Source organism: Mixophyes fleayi, chromosome 3 (assembly GCF_038048845.1).
Source record: "Mixophyes fleayi isolate aMixFle1 chromosome 3, aMixFle1.hap1, whole genome shotgun sequence".
NCBI lineage: Eukaryota > Metazoa > Chordata > Amphibia > Anura > Limnodynastidae > Mixophyes > Mixophyes fleayi.
The window spans coordinates 146,145,429-146,167,684 of NC_134404.1; the positions used below are offsets into that span (position 1 = coordinate 146,145,429).

The window sequence follows — 22,256 nt, forward strand, 5'->3', positions numbered from 1 at the left end:
TGTTTGAGCTATTTGGCCAATGCTATCATAACAGGAGACCCAGTGCAAATTTTAAATATGAGGGTAATCATGGTTTTTGCATTAGAGGTGCATAAATCATTGTTAATTATCTTATGGGGGGGGGGGGAATACTGAATGTTTTTTCATGTAGCACACAAATACTTGATAGCTTATTTGTACACTGAAATTTAAAGTTGATATTTGTGTGCTACATGAAAAAACAGTCAGTATTTAACTTATGTGCAAAACTGAATGCTAATTTGCACCCCTTGCATTGTAACATGGTTTTGTCCAGGAGACTGAAATAAGAAGTTTCTTCAGTTAAGATCCTTAATGAATCAGGCCCATGGAGGCTATCTATTTGGAATCTCGTTGTCCCGCCTTTCATCTTAATTGGCTTTCTGCTCAAAAAGTGTGATTACCTGAATACCTGTTCAATAAATCTAAGTGTGGATGACATGGGAATTAAACCGTTCCAGATGCCTAAAATAGCTGAAGTTTTCCACAATTTCTATAGTGATGTGTATACATCTTGGGCACACTATATATCTCAATACTTGGACAGAATCTGTCTTCCCTGGCTGTCTGCTGACAGTAGACTCATTATGGACTCCCCATTCACGGTGGAAGAGGTGGATGATGCAATAATTTCCTTCCCAAACGGTAAGGCCCCAGGTGTGGGCATCCTTCCCTTAGAGCTTTACAAATAGCACAAAGCATTTTATGTGCCGAAATAATTGTAAACTTTTGCTTCTCTTTTAAAATCTGGTGTATTGTCTGACTCTATGGCTTCTGTGTAAATACTGGTACTACCAAAATCAGGAAAGATAAATCCAGAATTATATAGGCCTATCTCTCTTCTCTCCACCAATGTCAAAATCTTAGCTAAAATGTTGGCCTATAAACTTAACAAAGTGATCCTGGAGCTAAATCACCCAGATTAAACATGCGTTATGCCCAGGAAGTCCACCTTTTTATATTTAAAGCACTTGTTAACTATTGTGCAAGAGACCAGTCTGAATGTTTAGGAAGCGGTAGTTTCCCTAGATGCAGCTAAAGCATTCAATTCCGTGAAATGGATATATTTATAGGAAGTGATGAAAATGTTTGGAATGGGTCCCATATTTGTTAATTGGATTCAACGCCTCTATTCTAACCCAATGGCACAGGTGCATGTTAATGGCTTTGTTTCTCATTTTTTCAAATTAGGTAGAGGCACTCTACAAGAGATTCTTCACTCACCTTCCCTGTTCGCCTTGGCCATAGAGCCTCTTGCCTGTTTAATCCATAACACTCATACAATTAGGGGCCTTAGAACAACTACTGGGGAGGATAATGTGGCCTTTTATGTGAACGATATGTTGCTTTTCCTCTCCGAAACTGGAGGCTCTGTGGACAAGGTAGACAAAATAAGTGCAGACATGAAAACAAAGGGTATGAAGGACCCTGCTCATTAGAGAGCTTACATTCTAAATGGAAGGGGGTACAGCTAAAACAAGAGGAGCTAGTGTGGGTTAGAGTGGAGATTGGGATAGTTGTGAGGGTGCATTCGTGTGAATAGTGTTATCAAGGATAAGATCACCTCTAAAAAAGAGATGTGCTTTCAAAGAGCTTCTAAAGATTTGAAGGCTGCGGGAAAGTTTAATTAAGCGTGGTAGGTAATTCCATAAGTGGGGAGCAGCACGGGAGAAGTCTTGTAGTAGGAAGTGAGAGGTGGTTACCAGAGATGAGACAAGGCGAAGGTCAGAGGTTGATCTAAGAGGGCGGAAGGAATAGTATTTTGATATGAGATTTGAGATGTATGCAGGGGTAGTGTTGTTGAGGGCTTTCTAGGTAAGAGTGAGTAATTTGAATTTGATTCTGGAGGACATAGGCAGCCAGTGTAGGGATTTGTAAAGTGGTGCAGCAGATTTGGATTGGTGAGAGAGGAAGATCAGTCTTGCAGCAGCATTTAGGATGGATTAAAGTGTGGATATATGGGTGTCAGGAAAGCCAGATAGCAGGAGGTTGCATTAGTTAAGATGGGAGATGATGAGAGAATGGATAAGAGTTATGGTAACATGTTGAGTAAGAAAAGGGTACACTCTGGCAATGTTTTTAAAGTGCAGTTGACAGGACTGGGAGAGAGTCTGGATGTGAGGAATAAAGAGGATGGAGTCAAGTGTGACACCAAGGCAGCAAGCTTCGGAGACTGAGAAAATTGTGGTGTTATTGACAGTGAGGTAGATCTGAGGGCAGGTGGTGACTCTGGCAGGGGGGAAGATAATGAGCTCAGTTTAAGACTTGCTGAGCTTTAGGTAGTGCTATGACATCTATGTGGAGATAGCAGAAAGACAGTTGTTTACAGAAGATAGTACAGAAGGAGAGAGATCAGGGGAAGAGTTGTACATTTGGGTGTCATCAGCATAGAGGTGGTATTGGAGGCCAAATGAGCAAATTAGTGCCCCAAGAGAAGAGGTGTACAATGAAAAAAGTAAAAGGCCAAGAACAGAGCCTTCTGGTACCAGAACAGATAGTGGAAGTGGAGGGGAGGATGAGCCAGAGGTAGAAACCCTAAACTAGCGGTTCGATAGGTAGGAAGGGAACAAGGAAAGAACTGTGTCATAGTATCAAAAGCAGCAGAGAGGTACAGAAGAATAAGTATGCAGAAATTACCCTTAGATCTTGCAGTAAGTAATCATTTGTCACTTTTGTTAGAGCAGTTTCAGTGGAATGAGAATGAGAGGAGAGAAAGTGAGACATGCATTTATACACTTATCGCTCAAGTAGTTTGGAGGCAAAGGGGAGGAGTGGAATAGGGTGGTAGTTGGAGAGAGAGGCTGGATCAAGAGATGGTTTTGAATATGTGAGATGAGCGCATGTTTAAAGTTGAATGGAAATGTGCCAGTGGAGAGAGACAGGTTGAAGAGGTGAGTTAGAGGTGGGCATGCAGTGGAGGAGAGGGAGCAGAGAAGTTGGGAAGGAATATGGTCGAGTGGACAGGTTGTAGGGTGAGATTATAAAATGAGTTCAGAGACTTCGTCTTCAGTTACTGGAGAGAATGAATTAAGGGTGAATTGGGGAGAATAGGTAAAGGTGGGTAGAGTGAGCGGACTGAGTGGAATTTTGCATGAGGAAATATCTTGATTGGTGTCAATTTTGTCTTTGAAATAGGCGGCAAAATCATGGGCATTAAGGGAGAAATGAGGAGGAGGTGCAGCTGGTCAGAGAAGTGAGTTGAAGGTGGCAAAGAGGCAACGTGGGTTAGAAGACTGAGTGGATATTAGAGAATTGAAGAATGTTTGTTTGGCAATTGAAAGGGCAGTGCTGTAAGATGAACGGATGAATTTATAGTAGGAAATCGGAATGGGAACGAGATTTCCTCCATTGGCGCTCTGCATTGCGGGAGCACTTTCGAAGGTAGCGGGTCTGTTTGTTGTGCCATGGCAGGTGCTTGGATCGACGGAGAATATATGTAGTAGCTGGAGCTGCATTGTCTAGTGCTGAAGTAAGTGTTTTGTTAGAAACACTTGTTCTGATAGAAAGGTGCAGCCTGATTAGGACAGGACAATGCAGTCATTGGAGAAAATAGTTGTTTTAGTGAAAATGATAAGTGGATTGGGTTGCGAGTACTTAGGTTTCGTAGTGTACGTGTGTATTTGGGTGCAGTGGAAAGGGCATAAGGTAAGGTGAGGCTGAAGGAAAGGAGATTATGGTCGGAGAGCGGGAAGGCTAAATTGGAGAAACTAGAGATGGAGCAGTAGTGGGAGAATGTCACAGGCACTAGGAGTCTTGCCCAGGATTTCACCAGTTGACTATGCTTACCAGAGAGGCGGAGTTTGCACAGCGGTCCTCTGGCAGCAGGGTGAATAGTGGAACGTATATAACAGCAGAGGGAGAGAGGATGCCAATGGAATTGATGATAGTCAATGACTTGCAGCTATACTGGTAAATGAGTCAGCGACTTGCATCTATAGTGGAAAGGCAGGTTTGAACCATGGAAACCAGGGTGGGCGTGAGCAGGTGAGGGAAGGTAACAGGAGAGTCAGTGGTCTGCGGACAGCAAGTTGTACCACTGCTGTGAAGGGAAGACTTGTCCAGGTGCAGGTAGGTAGCGGGGAAGTCAGTGGTCTGCGTATAGCAAGTTGTACCACTGCTGTGACGAGAAGACTTGTCCAGGTGCAGGTAGGTAGCGGGGAAGTCAGTGGTCTGCGTACAGCAAGTTGTACCACTGCTAGTAAGTGAGGAGTTGTTCAGGTGCGGATGAGTGGAGGCATGAAAAGAGTCAATAACTGTATGAAGACAATGAGAGCACAGAGGAACTTGTTCCAAACAGATATGCAGCGTTTACAGCTAATAGTCTATAATGGTATGTATACCGCTGCTGAGTAGAGAAGCTTGCACAAAGCGGATATGCGGGATAATAACGGATAGTCAATCACAAGTATGCATATCACTGCTGAGTAGAGAAACTTGTTCCAAACAGATATGCAGCGTAACAACAAATAGTCTATAGCGGGTATGGATGCCGCTGCTGAATAGAGAAGCTTGTCCTAAGCGGATATGTAAGGTAACAGTTGATAGTCAATAACGAGTAAGCATACCGCTGATGAGTAGAGAAGTTTGTCCACAAGGATATGCAGGCACAGCAGGGGCGCTGAACGGCTGTAGCGGGTATGGGAACCGCAGGTGAGCAGAGTAGGTAATCAGAAGCCAGCTGAGGACACGAGCAGGATACAGGAGTCTGTAGCGGGTATGAGAACCGCTGATGAGCAGAGCAGGTAATCCAGAAGCCAGCTGAGGACACGAGCAGGATACAGGAATCAGTAGCGGGTATGGAAACCACCGATGAGTAGAACAGGTAATCAGCAGGAAGCTGAAGACACTAGCAGGACACAGGAGACACCTTCAGAGACTCACAGGGAATGAGACTCAAGATCAGGCAACGATGTAATGAGCACAGGTGCCTTAAATAGGGAGAGGTGCCTGATCCACCAATTAGATTAAAAGCAAAGGTCATAAGTTCTTGGATGCTGCGCATGCGCAGTCCATCAAGATGGCGGACGGCCGCGGCTCAGGACAGGCGCCGGCAGGAAGGCTAGAGAACCACGCACCAGCGCAGAGGCACTCACGGTCCGGTGAGTGACAGAGAAGTCAAGTAGAGGGAGTGCCCATCACAGTGGGTGGGAGATGAGGTCTATTGGGAGAGACCAAAGGAGGAAGTAAGTGAAAGAAGTTTAGTGGCAGAAGAGAAGATTATCAATGGGAATGTTGAAATCGCCAAGTATGAGTGTAGGCAGATCAAAGGATAGGAAATAAGTGAGCCAGGCCGCAAAGTTTTCAAGGAATTGGGAAACTGAACCTGGGAGCAGATAAATGACAGTAACATGGATAGTGTGGACTTCAATGGAAGAGACTTGGAAGGTGCAACTTGGAGAGAGTAGAATGCTTACTCCACCACCCTATTTCCAGGTCTGGGCATGTGGCTCAGGGAGAGTCCCCCATAGGAGAGCGCTACAGGGGATGTAGTGTCAGAGGAGGTGAGCCGAGTTTCTGAAATGGCAAGGAGGTTGAGGGATTTAGAAATTAATAGATCATGGATGGATGTAAGTTTGTTACTAACAGATCTGGCGTTCCATAGTGCACAGGAGAAGGGAAGAGAGGGTAGTGGAGATATGTGGATAAGATTGGCGGGATTGGAAGTACGGGATGGATGGAAAGGTTTGGGTTGGAGTGATGAGCGTGAGCAGATAATGGGTATTGTATGGTGCCCAGGGTTAGGCGAGATATCACCTAACTCTGGTTTAGCCCTGAGCTTTTGTGACAAGTTACCAGCCAACATACTCTCTTGCAGAATTTTTCTGTTAGGGGTTTACCCTAGATGTTCGACCCCCCTGCTCATACAAGTGGTGAAAATTTGGAAGGTTGCTCATGTGAGGTATAGACCCTATTGCGCCTCTATGGGGCATACTGAATTGAATGAACTGAAACTGCTGAATGGGAGCTCTTTGTGGATAAAGCATGGTGTCTCTGTCCAGGTCAATTATTGTAACACTCACTGCTCCTCGCTTCGTTCTCGCTCTCTGCATCGGAACCACACATCTGGGTATAGACAGTTACATGACCGCAAGTTGGGGTGGGGAATTTGAAACTTCTACATATATAAACCACATTCTGACACTCGTCTAGTGTCAGAGCAACTTGTGTGTATCTTGACTTGTTCCAGAGTACCTAGCCTGTATCCTGATTGATTCTTATGTACCAGTTCCAGCCTGTTTTGACCATCCCTGCTCTCCAGCGTTTGTGTACCGATCTCGGCTTGTTGACTACCCTCTGTCTTAGTGTTACCCACTTATTGTTACTGACCTTGGATGCCCTGACCTTGATTCTGTCTGTCGTTTCTGCACTCTGCTGGCAGTTTGTTTTACCAGACCTGGCTAGACCAGACATTACTCCAGCCTGCTGATTCGGTACTCCATTGTCAGATTGTGTACCAGACCTGGCTTGTCCTGACTCCGTTTCTGCTTGCTGACTCTGTACTTACCTGTCAGTTGTGTACAGGACCAGGCCGTCTGACTACTCTCTTCATTACCTACTGTTGGCCACCAGTCACTCCCTCTTCTGCAGTGCTACATCTAGAAGCAGACCAGTGGACTGCAACCTGTGAGCTCTCGACATCAAAGCACATCCCGCCTTATGGCGGTTTTGTGAACACCAGGGGGGGGGGGCTCATTAGATCCCGAACCACTGGTCAGCCAGCTCAAATCTAGTCTAGCACAAGGATCCCATCTCGTCTGTTACAATTATATGCCTATGAGGTCCATATTCTCTTTTTATCTCCAACTTAGGCATGCGTTGCTAACGCAATTTGAACAGGAAGTCCCTTCTCTTAAAGAAGCCCCTAAGAGGATTCTTTATCAGGCTTTAGGGTACTCAAAACTAACCTCAGTCACAGAATTATATTTATGTAGTCAATTTGATGACTCATTCTTTGAGGTTCCAGTAAATCCAGATATTTCTTGTGCACAGGGCATACCTTACTCCTCGTAGATAAGCTAAATTTAGATGAAATCAGGCTACTAACTGTCCATTTTGTGGAAATCCCTCTAACTCATTATGGCATCTCCTGTGCAATGCCCTAGAATCCAGCACTAATGGTCTTGTATCATTAAATGTGTTAATAGAACCTGTCTTTTGGCCTACACCTTGATGATATGTTGAACAGATCAACGCGCCAATACATAGTGAATGTGTTTATGTCGGCTAAGGTCTGTATAGCTAGGTTATAGATGGCTTCATCTAGTCCTATGTTCATGACTGGATTAATGTAGTCAGTGATACACTGGGTCATGAATGCTTTGTATGCACAAGTAGGAAATGTCCCTTGGCTTATGAGAAAATGTGGGGGCAATGGCTGGACTTCCCGAATGTCTTAAACTGATTGGCAAGACCATCATTGTTGGATTAAACCAGTGAACGTTGTTGTTGCTGTTTATGTACTTCATGTATTCTTTGTTTTTTTACAATGTGGTTATGTGATGCCTGATTGTTTGCAGTCTATGTTGTAACTGTATGTTTAGGTTTCTTTTGTGTATACAAAACCAGGATTTTCTGAAAATAAAAAAAACACACTGGATTTAAAAAAACAACAATACATACTTAAGAGATGCACTGAACTTGAATCAGGGCATTTATTTACTTACTGTACATTATCTATGTTCATCCGCCATTCCTTTCTCTGTTCCGCCCTTAAAGTCGTAGGCAGTTGCAAGTGTCATTTGCATTCGGATATGAATTTCATTCAATTGTGTTAACTGGCATAAAGCCCATTCTGGCACAAGAGCAGAGTTATTTCACGTACGAATACAAAAGTGGAAGCTGCTCAAATCAATTTATAGGCCATAACAGGTGCTAGAAAGGGTGGGGTTATCCTGCAAGGAACATACAAACAACATTTTTTCCCCCAGCACACTGCTATAGCCAGCAACAGATCTGCCATTTCTACTGTAGATAAAAATGCAAAAGTCTTTGTTGCACACATTTGCAAATGTATATTTAAGCCATCCGCCACGCCAAGGCGCTTTTGCTAATAGGATGTACGATACAGCACACAAATGGACTTTAGATCAAAGATTAATCAGGCCAAAATATGTAGATTTTTGAAGATAAAGATCAGGTGTCTAGGACTTTTTTTGTTGCCTCAAAAATTTATTATTTGTGCTAGTCTAAAAAGTAAGATTTTAAAGTGCAAATGAAAGTATAAAGAAATTATTTTAGTCAGTGGTTATAAATGTCAGCAACAAGCTACAGTATGACAATAAAGAAGGCAGGATGTTTTTATGATGAAACTCTTTAAGGGCAAGGCTCATTGCCTTAGGTTCGTAAAAAATGAAAATCCTGTTTCTCTGGTAAATTAGAGCATAACTCATACATGCTACTAAACTTTAGTTTTGCAGTTGCCTCTGTTGCCATTGTTGTATATTTAATTATTGTGTTACATTTAAGTCATCTGTTGTAATTGATTGAACAAAAACATATATATTACATAATCATGACTTGCAGATTTAAAAACTGGGATTGAGAGTTTGTGAACCTGAAAAATGAACAAATGGAACATTTAGCTTTTTATGTATATGATCACTCATAGCAAAATGAAATCATGGGATTAATATACTCATGTTTAAACTTGGTTTTGGAATTTGTAGAAAAAAAAAAAAATCTAAAAGATTAGTATGTAAAATAAATCCATCACTTTCCTCAAAATATTATCTGAACAAAGTGATAATAGATTACATTTACTAAATTAAATTTGAACAGAAGGGGAGAATGAGTTAATTTTGTGCGACTTGTGATTGAGTGCTTGTGCGTTGATAAACACTTACACAATCACCTTCATAAAGCAAGAAAAGGAAATACGGTATGTCAGAGAAAAATGTGTCAGTGTGTTCACAACAAACTCATGTCAGAGAAAGTAATAATGAAATTCAGCAGACTGTCTCCCAGGGAAAGAGACAATCCATTAAACCGGCGGTTCCCAAAGTGTGCACCGCGGCTCCCAGGAGTGCCGCGGCGCTGTCACTGGGGTGCTGCGAGCCAGCCATAGGAAAAAACAAAGAGCTTATAAACTTACCAATCCACGCGGCGCCGGGACCCAGCAGACTCCTCTCTCCCGCAGCTGTCACTGACGTCGATATTCAGTGACTGCTGCGGGAGAGAGGAGTCTGCTGGGTCCCGGCGCCGCGCGGATTGGTAAGTTTATGTGCTCTTTGTTTTTTCCTATGGCTGGCTCGCGGCAGAGGAGTGAGAGGGAGCGTGACAGCGGGGCAGGCAGAGGGGTAGAGGAATGTGACAGCGGGGCAGACAGAGGGGCACAGCGGGGCAGACAGAGGGGCACAGCGGGGCAGACAGAGGGGCACAGCGGGGCAGACAGCGGGCAGACAGAGGGGCAGACAGCGGGGCAGAGAAGTGTGACAGTGAGGCAGACAGAGGGGCATATGAGTGTGACAGAGGGGCAGACAGCGGGGCAGAGAAGTGTGACAGTGTGGCAGACAGAGGGGCAGATGAGTGTGACAGAGGGGCAGACAGAGGGCCAGGCAGAGGAGTGTGACAGAGGGGCAGACAGAGGGGCAGAGGAGTATGACAGTGGGGCAGACAGAGGGGCAGATGAGTGTGACAGAGGGGCAGACAGAGGGCCAGACAGAGGGGCAGAGGAGTGTGACAGAGTGGCAGACAGAGGGGCAGAGGAGTATGACAGCGGGGCAGAGGAGTGTGACAGAGGGGCAAACAGCGGGGCAGACAGAGGGGCAGAGGAGTGTGACAGAAGGGCAGACAGAGGGGCAGAGGAGTGTGACAGAGGGGCAGACAGCGGGGCAGACACAGGGGCAGACAGAGGGGCAGACAGAGGGGCAGAGGAGGGTGACAGCGGGGCAGAGGAGGGGGACATCGTGAGAGGGGCAGTGGAGAGGGGGCATCGTGAGAGGGGCAGTGGAGGGGGACACAGCGTGAGAGGGGCAGTGGAGGGGGACACAGCGTGAGAAGGGCAGTGGAGGGGGACACAGGGTAAGAGGGGCAGTGGAGGGGGACACAGAGGGCAGAGGAGGGGACAGCGTGACAAAGGGTGGAGGAGGGGGGGACATCGTGAGAGAGGGCAGAGGAGGGGGACACAGTGTGAGAAGGGCAGTGGAGGGGGACACAGGGTAAGAGGGGCAATGGAGGGGGACACAGAGGGCAGAGGAGGGGACAGCGTGACAAAGGGCAGAGGAGGGGGGGACATCATGAGAGAGGGCAGAGGGGGGGACATTGTGAGAGAGGGCAGAGGAGGGGGAACAGCGTGACAGAGAGCAGAGGAGGGGGGACAGCGTGACAGAGGGTAGAGGGGGCAGTGTGAGAGAGGGCAGTGTGTCTGGATGCAGAGGGGGCAGTGTGTCTGGATGCAGAGGGGGCAGAGTGTCTGGATGCAGAGGGGGCATTTTTGCATACAACTAAATAAGTATTTCTGTCCTGACCTAAATACTTATTACATTTTTTTGACCCAACTACTTCTAAAACAGGACTGCTCAATAATTATTTTGGAGGGGTGCCTTGAAAAAATTTGGAGACTCTGAGGGTGCCGCGAACTGCAAAAGTTTGGGAACCACTGCATTAAACAATTCAAACAAATTTATTTTTTTTAAAGGAATTAAAATAGTGTACAGTAAAGGACTTAGGAACGCTTTGGTTTATATTATCAATTCAAGCCTTAAGGATTAAAAGTTTACAAAACATACTTTTCCAGATGTTGGTAAGTATAACTTGGGTTTTATTACACCACCCTGGGGTCTAGTAAGAGCCCTACTGTTTTCAGCATGGGGCTGGGTACCCTTAGGGCGGGTACCCGAACATTTTTTTGCAAACCCCCTATGGGATCCAGCCCTGTGCTAACTAGCCTGGCGATGTGGGTCATTGTGGCAGAGGGCCCCCATGCTCTGGGTTCCCCTGCTATAGTGCCTCCAGCTCCAGCTGGCTTGCCTAGTGCTGGTTATTTCCTCCCCCCAATTTTGCGACTACCAGCACAAGTTTGGCAGCACAAGGGTTAATATCATGGAGAGGGGGAACGCCACACTTTTTTATTTTAACATTTTATCTTTTACACTGTATAAAGCCTGCTGATCCGGCGGCTGTAGTGCCGCCGGACCTGTCCGCCAGAGGCGGATTGGGAGCTGGCTCTGGAAAAAGTTCTTGAAGTGGTCTCATGTGGGCGGAATCAAAACAACTGTAGGTGGGACCAACACAAATGTAGGTGGGATTTAGAACTACTGGAAAATGTTACTACAACTATTGGTTGTAGAAACATTTAGGAAACCCTAAATGTGATGCATTAAGACACAGTGGGTCATCTCTAAAGAAATGCAGGGCAAAAGCTGCCAGTCCTGTATTATAAAATTACATGAATCCTTTTGCATTATCTGCGACTGGTTTATAACCTCTGTGCTCCATCTTGTTTAGTTGTCTACTAACACATTCTTCCAAAATTCCCTTCATAGAAACATATCTGAATTTGTTTAGTAAGTTTAACTATTACAAAACATGTTAGCACAATTGTATTTGATCAGTTTGCCAGAGCAGCATATGAACACCTCATGCACTGTTGCATGTTTCCCTGACATCATGGGATGCAAACTACCAGTTAACGCTCTCTCTAGATAATATATAAATATATGCACTGTGTTTTTTAAAAAATGCTTTAAAGGAGAAAGAATTAATAAAATTGTCAGTGCAATGGGGGCTGGCCACATGTTCAAAAAAGTGATCTGAGAATGGGACCAGAGCAAGGTAGAATGCAGGCCATGGAATCAATGGAATAACCACTAAAGCAGTGTTTCTCAAATCCAGTCCTCAGGACCCACTAACAGTGCAAGATTCCCAGGTGACCAGTGAAATAATTATACCACCTGCTACACTGTGTCAGTCAGTAATGACTACACCTGTGCTCCAGCAAGGAAATATGGAAAAAAAATGTACTGCTTGGGGGTCCTGAGGACTGGAGTTGAGAAACACTGCACTAAAGTATCACCAGATCTGGAATAATGCTCTGGGGGGGCTGAGGAGAGTTAAGACAGGGGGTTATCATTTTAGACACATTTTAGACAAATACACAGGTAAAACTGTGAACACTACTGTTAGATGCACACAACTCTGCCTTCACAAACAGTACAGTGTGAAGCAGGACCTCCCAACTGTCCTTGTAGTCAGACCAAATCCTGACTAAGAGAGACAGTCACCAAAATTTAGGACTGTCCCGCCAGATACAGGACAGTTGACAGATTGTCCTGCTCTCTCCTACCTGTTCTTGTCACTTTCACCACCTGTGGTTGCTGGTTTCTTTATATCAGTTGCTGCTTCTCTGGATCGTTGAATGCTGGAGGCCCTATTTGGAAAAAGTAATGGGTACATGAAATTAACAAAACACCAACCAGCCCCGGCATAAATCAATCGCACCCACGTTTAATAATAAGACCTTGCTCCAGTCCCAACATTAAAATAATAGAACTCACATTTAATATTACATTTTCCCACAATCATTCCTAGTATTAACTATTTCATATTCACATTTAATAAATAGCCCTTCTCACCAAACTCAGCCCCACAATCAATTAATAATCCCAATCCACCCCAGCATCAAATTAAAGGTCCTGTTACCCCATCCTAATTTAATAGGCCCCACTATTAAATGGCCCACCAATAAATTCAATTGCCCCACCATCACCCAACAAATAAATAAGCACCCATTAAATAATTTGCCTGCATCTAAACTCCACCTTTAAATGAATAGTCTACCTCCCACCCATGTACTATTAATACAGCCCCACTCACTTTCCTCATATCACACATTATAGTAGCCCCCCCTTCAATTCTCTCACATATTATAGCAGCCCCCACTCCTTCCCCTAACAACATAATAGCAGCCCCCTTCCTTTCCCTCACACATTATAGCAGCCCCCCTTTCCCTCAAACATTATAGAAACCCTCACACTTAAGTTGTTGCTACTGCTACTGGAGACTCTTCTTTCTGCACACTTAGGATGGCACCTGTCACATGGTGTACGTCCCATTTGATTTCTAACTGGACGGGGACTGGCAAAGGCCACAGAGATAGGGAGGGGAGGAAGGGAGGGAAGGACCCTTAGATTTGCAGGCACAATATGGGAGGTGGCTGGGAGGTGGCTGGTTATGGAGGAGGGGCCAGCCACCCACTACCGCACTGCCCCTCCAGATAGCACCTGGTTCAGGAGGGCTGCTACCTGTACCCATCTCCATCACTGGCTCTTGGAGACCAAGGACTGACCACTATGCAAATTTTTTTAAACCCCCTCCCCCAATTAGACATTCAGTGGGCTCCTGAGGCCACTGGCCTACCAGGAAAAGTCCCGATAGGTTCTATGGTCAATCTGTCCCTGCACCCACACTACAGGAGCTGACAGATACATATCCAGCAGTGTGTGTGTAGTAATGGAAAACCAAAACAACCATGCACCCATATTCATCAGAGTAAGAATTTTGAGATCTATGCCTTGAAGAATTTGGAAGTACGCGAAGCGTAGATATGTGTGTATAATACTTATTGCAGTTTGCGCTTATAATTCATGCCTTGATGAATCAGGCCCACAATATCTCTAACGATTTCACCCAATGAGCATGCCGCTTCAGGCGTACACATCTTCACAATTTACCTGCAGATCTGTGATCTTAATCTCTCAAAATCATCTGCTGAAAAGATTATAATAGCATAATGATGATCATATTAAAGTTTAGAATGAATTCATGTTTATAACTAGTCTGGGACTTTTTGTAATACAGAGTACAGACTTAAGTAGTAGTTAGAACAGCATTAATGGTGTTTTTTTGGGAATGTAGTTGAAATGGCGACAATGAAAATGTCACCATTCAGAATGTTAACATCATACTGTCGACAATCAGAATGTCAACACAGGTAAAAGGTTAAGATTCAGTATGTCGACATGTTCATTATGGCAAAATCTCAACATTGTGACTGTCGACGGGTTGTAATGTCGACAATCACAATGTCGACATAATGCATTAGATTAAAATTGGCACTGCCACCAATATTACATTAAAAATAAGTAAATCAGAACTTCCACGCTGTCCCACTAGTGCAACACCAAGTACAGCACAAATAAGGCACACACAGAGCCGTTTTAACGCATGGGCACGCTGGGCGATTGCTCAGGGGCCACATGAGCATAGGGGCCCCATAGGCTTGCCAACTTTTCATTATATTATTACAGGAGATTTTTTCAGAACCTTCAAACACAACTATGCAGGAGAACGTTCATTTTTAAAGCTGAAACTGATAAAAAATCAGCTTTGCAGCACAATGGGGCAGCAGCATTTGAACTGGCTTTCACTCAAGTGTATGGAAAATGACATTCTGAAGACCATTGATTTCAAGACAATTATAAAGCAATTCTCTGCAAAAAAAGTTTGAAAATGTTTGTGTTGAACACTTTATTAATAATAAGTAATTCATAGTAATTTCTTACTGTGCCATCTCCATCTGTATGATTTACCAACTGAGTACCATTTTTATGTTGAATTTCTTGTTTTTCAACCTGAAAGCTAATGTTATATTGGCCAAATTTTGTGTGGATTAACCTCTGCTGTACAATATGTTTTTTAATGTTTTAACACTGTTTTTGTTGGAGATACCAATAAATATAAGCTTAATTTTATCGATAATTTACATTTTTATTCCTGTGAGTGGTTGTTTAGGTAGAGCCCCAGCGCACAGCTTTGCCCAGGGGCCTGTAATCTTGTTAACACAAAGGCAATAAATGAGACAGTACAGCCTTGTTCACTGAATTTTAGGTAGCCATCATCTCTATAGTATGATCATCTTGTTCAGCACACCAACCTGGTAGTGAACTTTGGGCTCACATATAGAAATCCCATTGCAGATTACATTGGCTTGTCTGCTGTGCTGCAGAGGGATGCATATTCCTCTAGGTATGAAGAGGTGCTACTCATCTGGGAGCTGGACTCTCTGCAAGCAGATAGCCAGAGATCTTACTGTACTCAACAGTAGCCATGAAACCACTGCAACAAAAAAAAAAAACAGGCAGACACCTAGCACCTTTTGTGTAAACTCCGTACCGCAAACTCACAGGCAAAAACTAGAATGGTAGATTGTTTATGTGAATACGTAAATTAGTATTAATATCTTACAGATCACCAACATTATAGTGTAACAGGCTTGATGACAATAGTGTATCACTAAGAACAGATAAATGTATAATAATCCTAGTAGAATCTCAAATGGAGCAATGACCAGTGTTACATGTTTTCCAAGTGGGCAAACTAACATATGTGTATGTTGTGACAGTACAGAAATGGAAGTTTGTCAATTTATAGGTTCAAAGCAGGTGCTTTAAAGGGTGGGGTTATCCAGGAAGAATAAATACAGTGAAAAATCTCTCAGCAACACTGCTGTGAACCAGTAAAAGAGCTTCTAATCTACTTGTACATAAAATTGCCAAATTTTCAATTACACACAAATGTATGGTAAAATACCCGGCACATGACTGTATTCTTAGATCGCTTCTCGACCTTTTGGCTAAGATCAAGTGTAGTATCTGTTCTTATCAGTTTACCAACTACCCGGTGGAGGTTATGCTGAGTGTGGCTCATCCGATAGCGCGCTCTAACATCGGTGAGGGGCTGATGTGGACTCTGCTGCATGGTGCACTTGTCTCTCTCCTGCCCAAAACCCAGAGGACATACCTGAGTGTGGCTCATCCGATAGCACACTCTAACCCTGGTGAGGAACTGTTTGAGACTTGTGTTACCCGATCGAAGCCGGCCAGGAGCAAGAAGACCGACCCCGGGGAAGAAGCGCTGCCGACCCCTGCTTGCCGGGAAGAAGACGCCGGGAGCACCTCCGGCTGAAGAAGCCCTCCTCTCTTCGGGCCCTGCTCCAGCGGAAGAAGCGCCTCCTCTTCAGCGGAAGCCCCTGCTCCTTTCTACCCAGCGGGAGGATATCTGCACTGCTTCCTCCACCCCGGAAGACCAGCCTCTCTGCCCCAGGAAGAGCCAGGACGATGGCCTCAGCTACTGCAGCTCCTGCCTCCACCCCTGCTCCTGCCCCTGGGAAGAAGGGAGGAAAGACCACCGCCCGAAGCCTCTCCCCGTGGCCGGAACCTCTGCCTCCACTGCCCCTGCCACTGCCGGACAAGGCCAGCCCAGCCAGGACACCCCCCAGAAGACCCCCACTCTGGAACCCTGGATGGGGCAGACCATGGTCCTGAAGTTGAAGGAAGTGGAAGGAAGGGTCCCAGACATGACGGCTGAGACTTTCGGTAAGAAGATGATCCTGGACCAGGGCTTCTCCAAGGCTGAAACCCTCAGCATGCAGAATTACCTGAAAGGGATCTGGTACATCACCTTCGCCTCCATTGCCATCTGTAAGAGGTACTGGGAGGCAGTGAAGACTGCGAGACCGGAGTCTCCCTTCTCCCGCTTCGTGGGGAACTGCCCCATCCAGAGAGAGGAGAGAAGAGTCACGGTCTCCATGAGAAATCCTCACACCCCTGGTAAGGACATCGCTACCTTCCTGAGCCGCTTCTGCTCCATGGTCAAGGACCCCTCCAAGATCCTGGATGTCAACGGCTTCTGGACAGGCAAGTGGTCCATCATTATCAGACTGAGGAAAGACAACACGGCAACTGACGGACTCCAACACCTGCCATCAAGCTTTGCCCTGGGCGGCTCTGCCGGCCTTCTTCACTATGTCGATCAGCCGAGGAACTGCAGGAAATGCGGTGAAGCTGACCACATGGCGAGAAGCTGCAAAGTCTCAGCCTGCAGGAACTGCAAGGTGGCGGGGCACGAGACCAAGGATTGCCCACGAAAATTGTCCTGCAACCTCTGCAGCCTGGCCAGCCACATCTACAGGGACTGCCCCCACAGGGCCAGAACCTACGCTGCAGCTGCCGGGATTGGACTGTCGGAAAGCGGAACCGCCCCTGCCCTGCAGCCCAAGCCAGCCCAGAGGAAGCAACAGAAGCCCACACTGCAGCCAAGAGCTGGTAAGACATCTCCCACCCCTGTTGCGACAGCACCCCCCTCCCTCCCCGCTGTCACAACACTCCCCCCTCTGCAGTAGCACTAACCCCCTCCACCGCTTCTGCAGCTCCCTCCCTTTCCCTGGAGGATTTCCCCCCCCCTCCCCCCTCTTGTGTCTGCAGGTGATGAGAACAAACAAAGGAGGAAGCGGAAAGAGCTGGACAGCCCAGCTGGCGACTCTGACCCTTCCAAGAAAAAGGCAATTGAGCTTGAAGAGGACCCTCTCCCATCGGAGGGGGTCCTGGTAGAGATGGTGGATGAGTTGCTAGATTCCCAGCATGAATAGGAAGAATTCCTGCAACTACCCCACATCTGCCTATTCGACCAGCTAGAGGAGAAAGGTCTGCTCCCACCCGAAGGGGACACGGGCAGACCGGACCAAGTCCCACCGGACGAGGAGGGTAACTGATGTATTGACTGTGCTAACTCTCTTTTTTCTCCCAACTAATGGCTAACTTTTCTCTTTTTACCATTAATGTGAGGAGTGTGAAGGATAAGATTAGACGTCAGTCTGTGTTTACCTTTCTTGACAGTCAGAAATGTGATGTTTACATGTTGCAGGAATGTTCTCTCCCTTTCTCTAGTTCCTAGAGGGATCTGGGGAGGCAGTGGTCTCACGGGCCCTCCAATTGGTCTGGGGGGAGTGACTGTAAGTCTGCAGGGGTCGCCATTCTTATCAGGGGAAGCCTCTTCACACTAGATTCCGTTCAGGAGTTTGTCTGCGGCAGATTGCTTATCGTAGATGGCTCCTGGGCGGGTGAGCCTATCAGGCTTATCTGTGTGTATGCATCCCCGGGTAAGAATGAGCGTTTGGAGCTTTTCCAGACCCTGCGGGCCCAGCTCACAACCACCAGGGCGGTAGTGATGGCTGGGGACTTTAACTGTCCTATAGAGGAAGACGGTAGGAGTTCCTGTACTAATGCTAAACTTGATGTTTCTTCCAGGTTGTTGCAGGAGATGGTAGCCGAAGCATCCTTGCGGGATGCAGTGGGATCCATGGGGGCCGGCTCTGTGAATTATACTTGGAGTCGCCCCGATGGCTCAGTGCGTTCCCGGATTGACTTTGTGTTTACATCGAAAGCGGTAAGACAAAACAGGCATCTCATGGTTCCCTGCTTTTTCTCTGATCATAGGGCCATTCTCTTTGAAGGTGTTCTGGGTCACGGGTTTCCTCCCGGCCCTGGCTCTTGGAAGTTGAACTGCGCTCTGCTGGGAAAGGAAGAGGTGATGGTTGAGCTGAGGGATGCCTATGTAATGTGGAAAAATGACAAAATGTATTTTGACTGTATGTCTAACTGGTGGGAGTATGTCAAGGGCAAGTTTCGCAGTTTCTTTCAGGCTAAAGGCCGCCAACAGGCGTGTGAGAGGAAGAGAAACTTTAGGAGGCTTCAGCGTCAGCTGCAGTCCCTGCTGGATCTCCAACTCTGCGGCTGGGATGTGAAGGATGATCTGGCTGAGGCCAAGGGGGGCCTGAAAAGGCACTTCGAGGAGGAGTCCAGACGCATCATCTTCCGTTCCAAGGTGGAGAATCTGGAGAAGGGTGAGAAATGTAATTCTTTCTTTTTCAGAAAACTCCACCCCTGACTGAACTGCGGGACGAGTCGGGCACCCCCAGGAGGGGGAAGGAGGGCGTCATGGGAGTCGTCACAGACTACTATGGCAAACTCTACTCCCCTAAGACTACAGACGACGACGTGGCTGAATCTTTCCTGTCAGGTATCACTAACCCTATTGATCCTACAGGTAGGGCAGCTATGGATGCCCCCCTCACCTTGGGGGAGCTGCACTCTGCCGCTAAATCCTTTAGGCCGGGCAGGACCCCGGGCAGTGATGGCCTCCCAGCCGAGCTCTATGTAGCGCTGTGGGACCTCATTGGCCCGGACCTGCTAGAGCTGTATGAGGAGATGGTGGTGGAGAGCAGGATGCCTCCTACTCTGAGCGAGGGCTTGATCACGATTTTGTATAAGCGCAAGGGAGAGAGATGTGACCTCAAAAATTGGAGGCCCATCTCCCTCCTGAACGTGGACTACAAGATTTTGGCCAAGGTACTAGCCAACAGGCTAAAGGTTGTCATTGGGCGAATTGTTCATCCTGATCAGACTTGTGGCATTCCTGGGAGAAGGATTGCAGACAGCCTTGCGCTGCTGAGGGACACGGTTCATTATATCAAAGACCGCCATGCACATGTGGCCCTGGTCAGTCTTGATCAGGAGAAGGCCTTTGATCGTGTCTCTAATGGTTTTATGCGTAAGGTTCTGTGCAGGTCTGGATTGGGTGATATGTTTTGTTCTTATGTTAACCTGATGTACCTTGATATTTACAGCTCGGTGTTGGTGAACGGCTGGAAGACTGACCCCTTTTCTGTATTGTCTGGGGTCAGACAAGGCTGCCCTCTTTCACCTCTCCTTTTTGTCTGTTGTATAGAGCTCTTTGCGATGTCCATCAGGCGAAACCCAGAGATCAGAGGGATCACCGCACCGGGTCCAGACCGACTAGAGGCCAAGTGTTCGCTCTACATGGACGACGTCACTGTCTTCTGCGCTGATCAGCGTTCGGTGGCAGCACTCGTCCAGACCTGCAACAACTTCGGCCAAGCTTCAGGGGCAAAGGTCAACTGCGGGAAGTCAGAGGCAATGCTGTTTGGTCAGTGGCACCTGTCATCCCCCGCTGCATTCCCCTTCACAATCAAGCCGGACTTCATCAAAATCCTTGGAGTTTGGTTTGGTGGAGAGGAGGCGGCCCTGAAGTGCTGGGAAGAGAGACTGGCAACAGTCAGGCAAAAAATTGGACTGTGGAGCCTCAGACTCCTTACCATCGAAGGGAAAGCACTAGTGCTGCGCAACGAGATTCTTCCCGTTCTTCAGTACACGGCCCAAGCTTGGCCACCTCTTGCTGCCGTCTGTAAGACCATCACGAGGACAGTCTTTCACTTCATCTGGGGCTCCAAAATGGACAGAGTGAAGCGGTCAGTTATGTACAAGGAGCCCCACAAAGGTGGGCAAGGGATCCCCGATATCCCCACCATGCTGCGGGCCTTCTTTGTTTGCAACTGTATCCGCAGGACACTCCTTGATAGGAACGTTTGCTCTGCTGGGAAGTCCATGTCACGCTTTTTTCTTCTTCCTCTTTGGAGGAAACTTGGTTGGGACAAGTGGGACAGCTCCTTCCCTTACAACTGGACTACACCATGGTTTTACCTGGATGTTGGACAATTTGTGAGGGAGCACCATCTGGAGGGACTTAAACCAGACTTGTGGAAACCTAAAACTATCCACAAGCTCATCAGAGCTAAGGACATTATGGAGTCTGTTCCAGGGCTCCCTGTGGCCATGGCCAAACATGTTTGGGAGAATGTGGCCTCTAAGAGACTGACTTATGGACATAAAGACATTGCATGGATGGCCATTCAGGGGGGTTTGCCTCTCAGGACATTTATGCACTCCCGGAACCTGTGCAGATATGTTCACTGCCCATTTTGTATTACCAAAAGGGAGACTGCTCAGCATATCTTTTGGGACTGTCCCACTGCACAGGCATTGTTGGATGCCCTGGAACATGAACTTAAGGACAGTGTGCCCAGGACTTGCCTTTCATACCATTCAGTATTTTATGGATTATTTCCTGGGACTCACACAGTTGAGGCAATCCAGGAGGCCTGGCGCCGTATGAACTGTTTTAAGGACGCTATGTGGCTTGCCAGGAACCGCCTCATCTTGAAGCGGGAGAAGATGACCATCAGGACTGTCGCAGGCTTATCCATAACCTGTTAAGAGACTATAACACCCTTGACAGTCCTGAGAAAGATGAAGACGACGATTGATTGTAATTGATTGATTGTTGTCTCCTCTTCACCTTCTCCCCATTGTGTCTATTTCCAATAAAAAACTTTGGTTTGTGCTCCCCTCCCTCCCCCCCTCCAACCCATTCCCCTTCACAGCATGAAGTATTATTGAATGTAATGTCTATTTATGCACCCTTCCCTTTGTGTCTGTTCTCAATAAAAACTTTTTGCTCATGACTCCATCACCCTACCCCTCTCACCTACCTCCCCCTCACATCCAATGTTATTTTATTGCACTGCGATACGCTTTAAAGTTTGAATGGTTAGTGCAGTACTTGATGTATATAGTGTAGGACGTCATGTCTTGTACTTTATGCCCTATATTGTACTAAAACGTATGCATGATCATGTCTTACGGTGTACTGTGTACACTTGAATGAAACGTATGAACTGTGTTTTTTGTATTTTATACAAAATAAAGCTACCTTTTCAATCAAAAAAATGACTGTATTCTTAGATAGCAATCCGTCTCCTTATTCTCTGAGTTATTCTCTGTAAATATGGTGCCAGATCTTCTTTGTGTCTTTGCTGTACCACTGATTTAGACAGTTTGGCTTCTGGTATATGTTCCAGCATCATTCCTGGTAAATCTTCCAGCATCATTCCTTTTAAATGTTCCGTCATCATTTCTGGTATTTTTTTCACCATCAATCCTGGTATCTGTTCCAGCATCATTTTTGGTATCTCTTCCAGCATCAATCCTGGTATCTGTTCCAGCACCATTCTTCGTATCTGTTTCACCATCAATCCTGGTATCTGTTCCACCATCATTCCTGGTATCTGTTCCAGCATCATTCCTGGTATCTGTTTCACCATCAATCCTGGTATTAGTTTCAGCATTAATCCTGATATCTGTTCCAGCATCATTTCTGGCATCTGTTCCAGTATCAATCCTGGTATCTGTTCCACCATCAATCCTGGTATCTGTTCCAGCATCATTCTTCGTATCTGTTTCACCATCAATCCTGGTATCTGTTCCAACATCATTCCTGGTATCTGTTACAGCATCATTCCTGGTATCTGTTCTAACATCCATCCTGGTATCTGTATGACCATCAATCCTAGTATTAGTTTCAGCATTAATCCTGATATCTGTTTCACCATCAATCTTGGTATCTGTCCCAGCATCATTGGTGGTAACCCTTCTTGCAGGTGAAGACCTACTCCACTTTAGACTCAGCGCCTCTGTTCTGAGTATCACTAGATCATGCATAAACTTTGAACCCAAAAGTCACAATGCGTTTCCTGACTATAACCATTTATTCAAACTATCAAAATATTGAAATACTTTATATAAAAAGTGGCATTTCCTTTGATG

General features: G+C 46.1%; 1 protein-coding gene and 1 pseudogene across 1 annotated transcript; both read left to right on the plus strand.

The window, feature by feature from the left end:
- The first annotated feature begins 605 nt into the window (after positions 1–605).
- On the plus strand, positions 606–18,681 carry LOC142143193 (uncharacterized). Its single transcript, XM_075200903.1, has 3 exons — positions 606–663; positions 16,128–16,977; positions 18,666–18,681. Exons 1-3 carry the CDS (start codon positions 606–608, stop codon positions 18,679–18,681), a joined length of 924 nt encoding a protein of 307 aa, XP_075057004.1.
- LOC142146869 (U2 spliceosomal RNA) lies at positions 15,570–15,731 on the plus strand (annotated as a pseudogene).
- Positions 18,682–22,256: the final 3,575 nt, after the last annotated feature.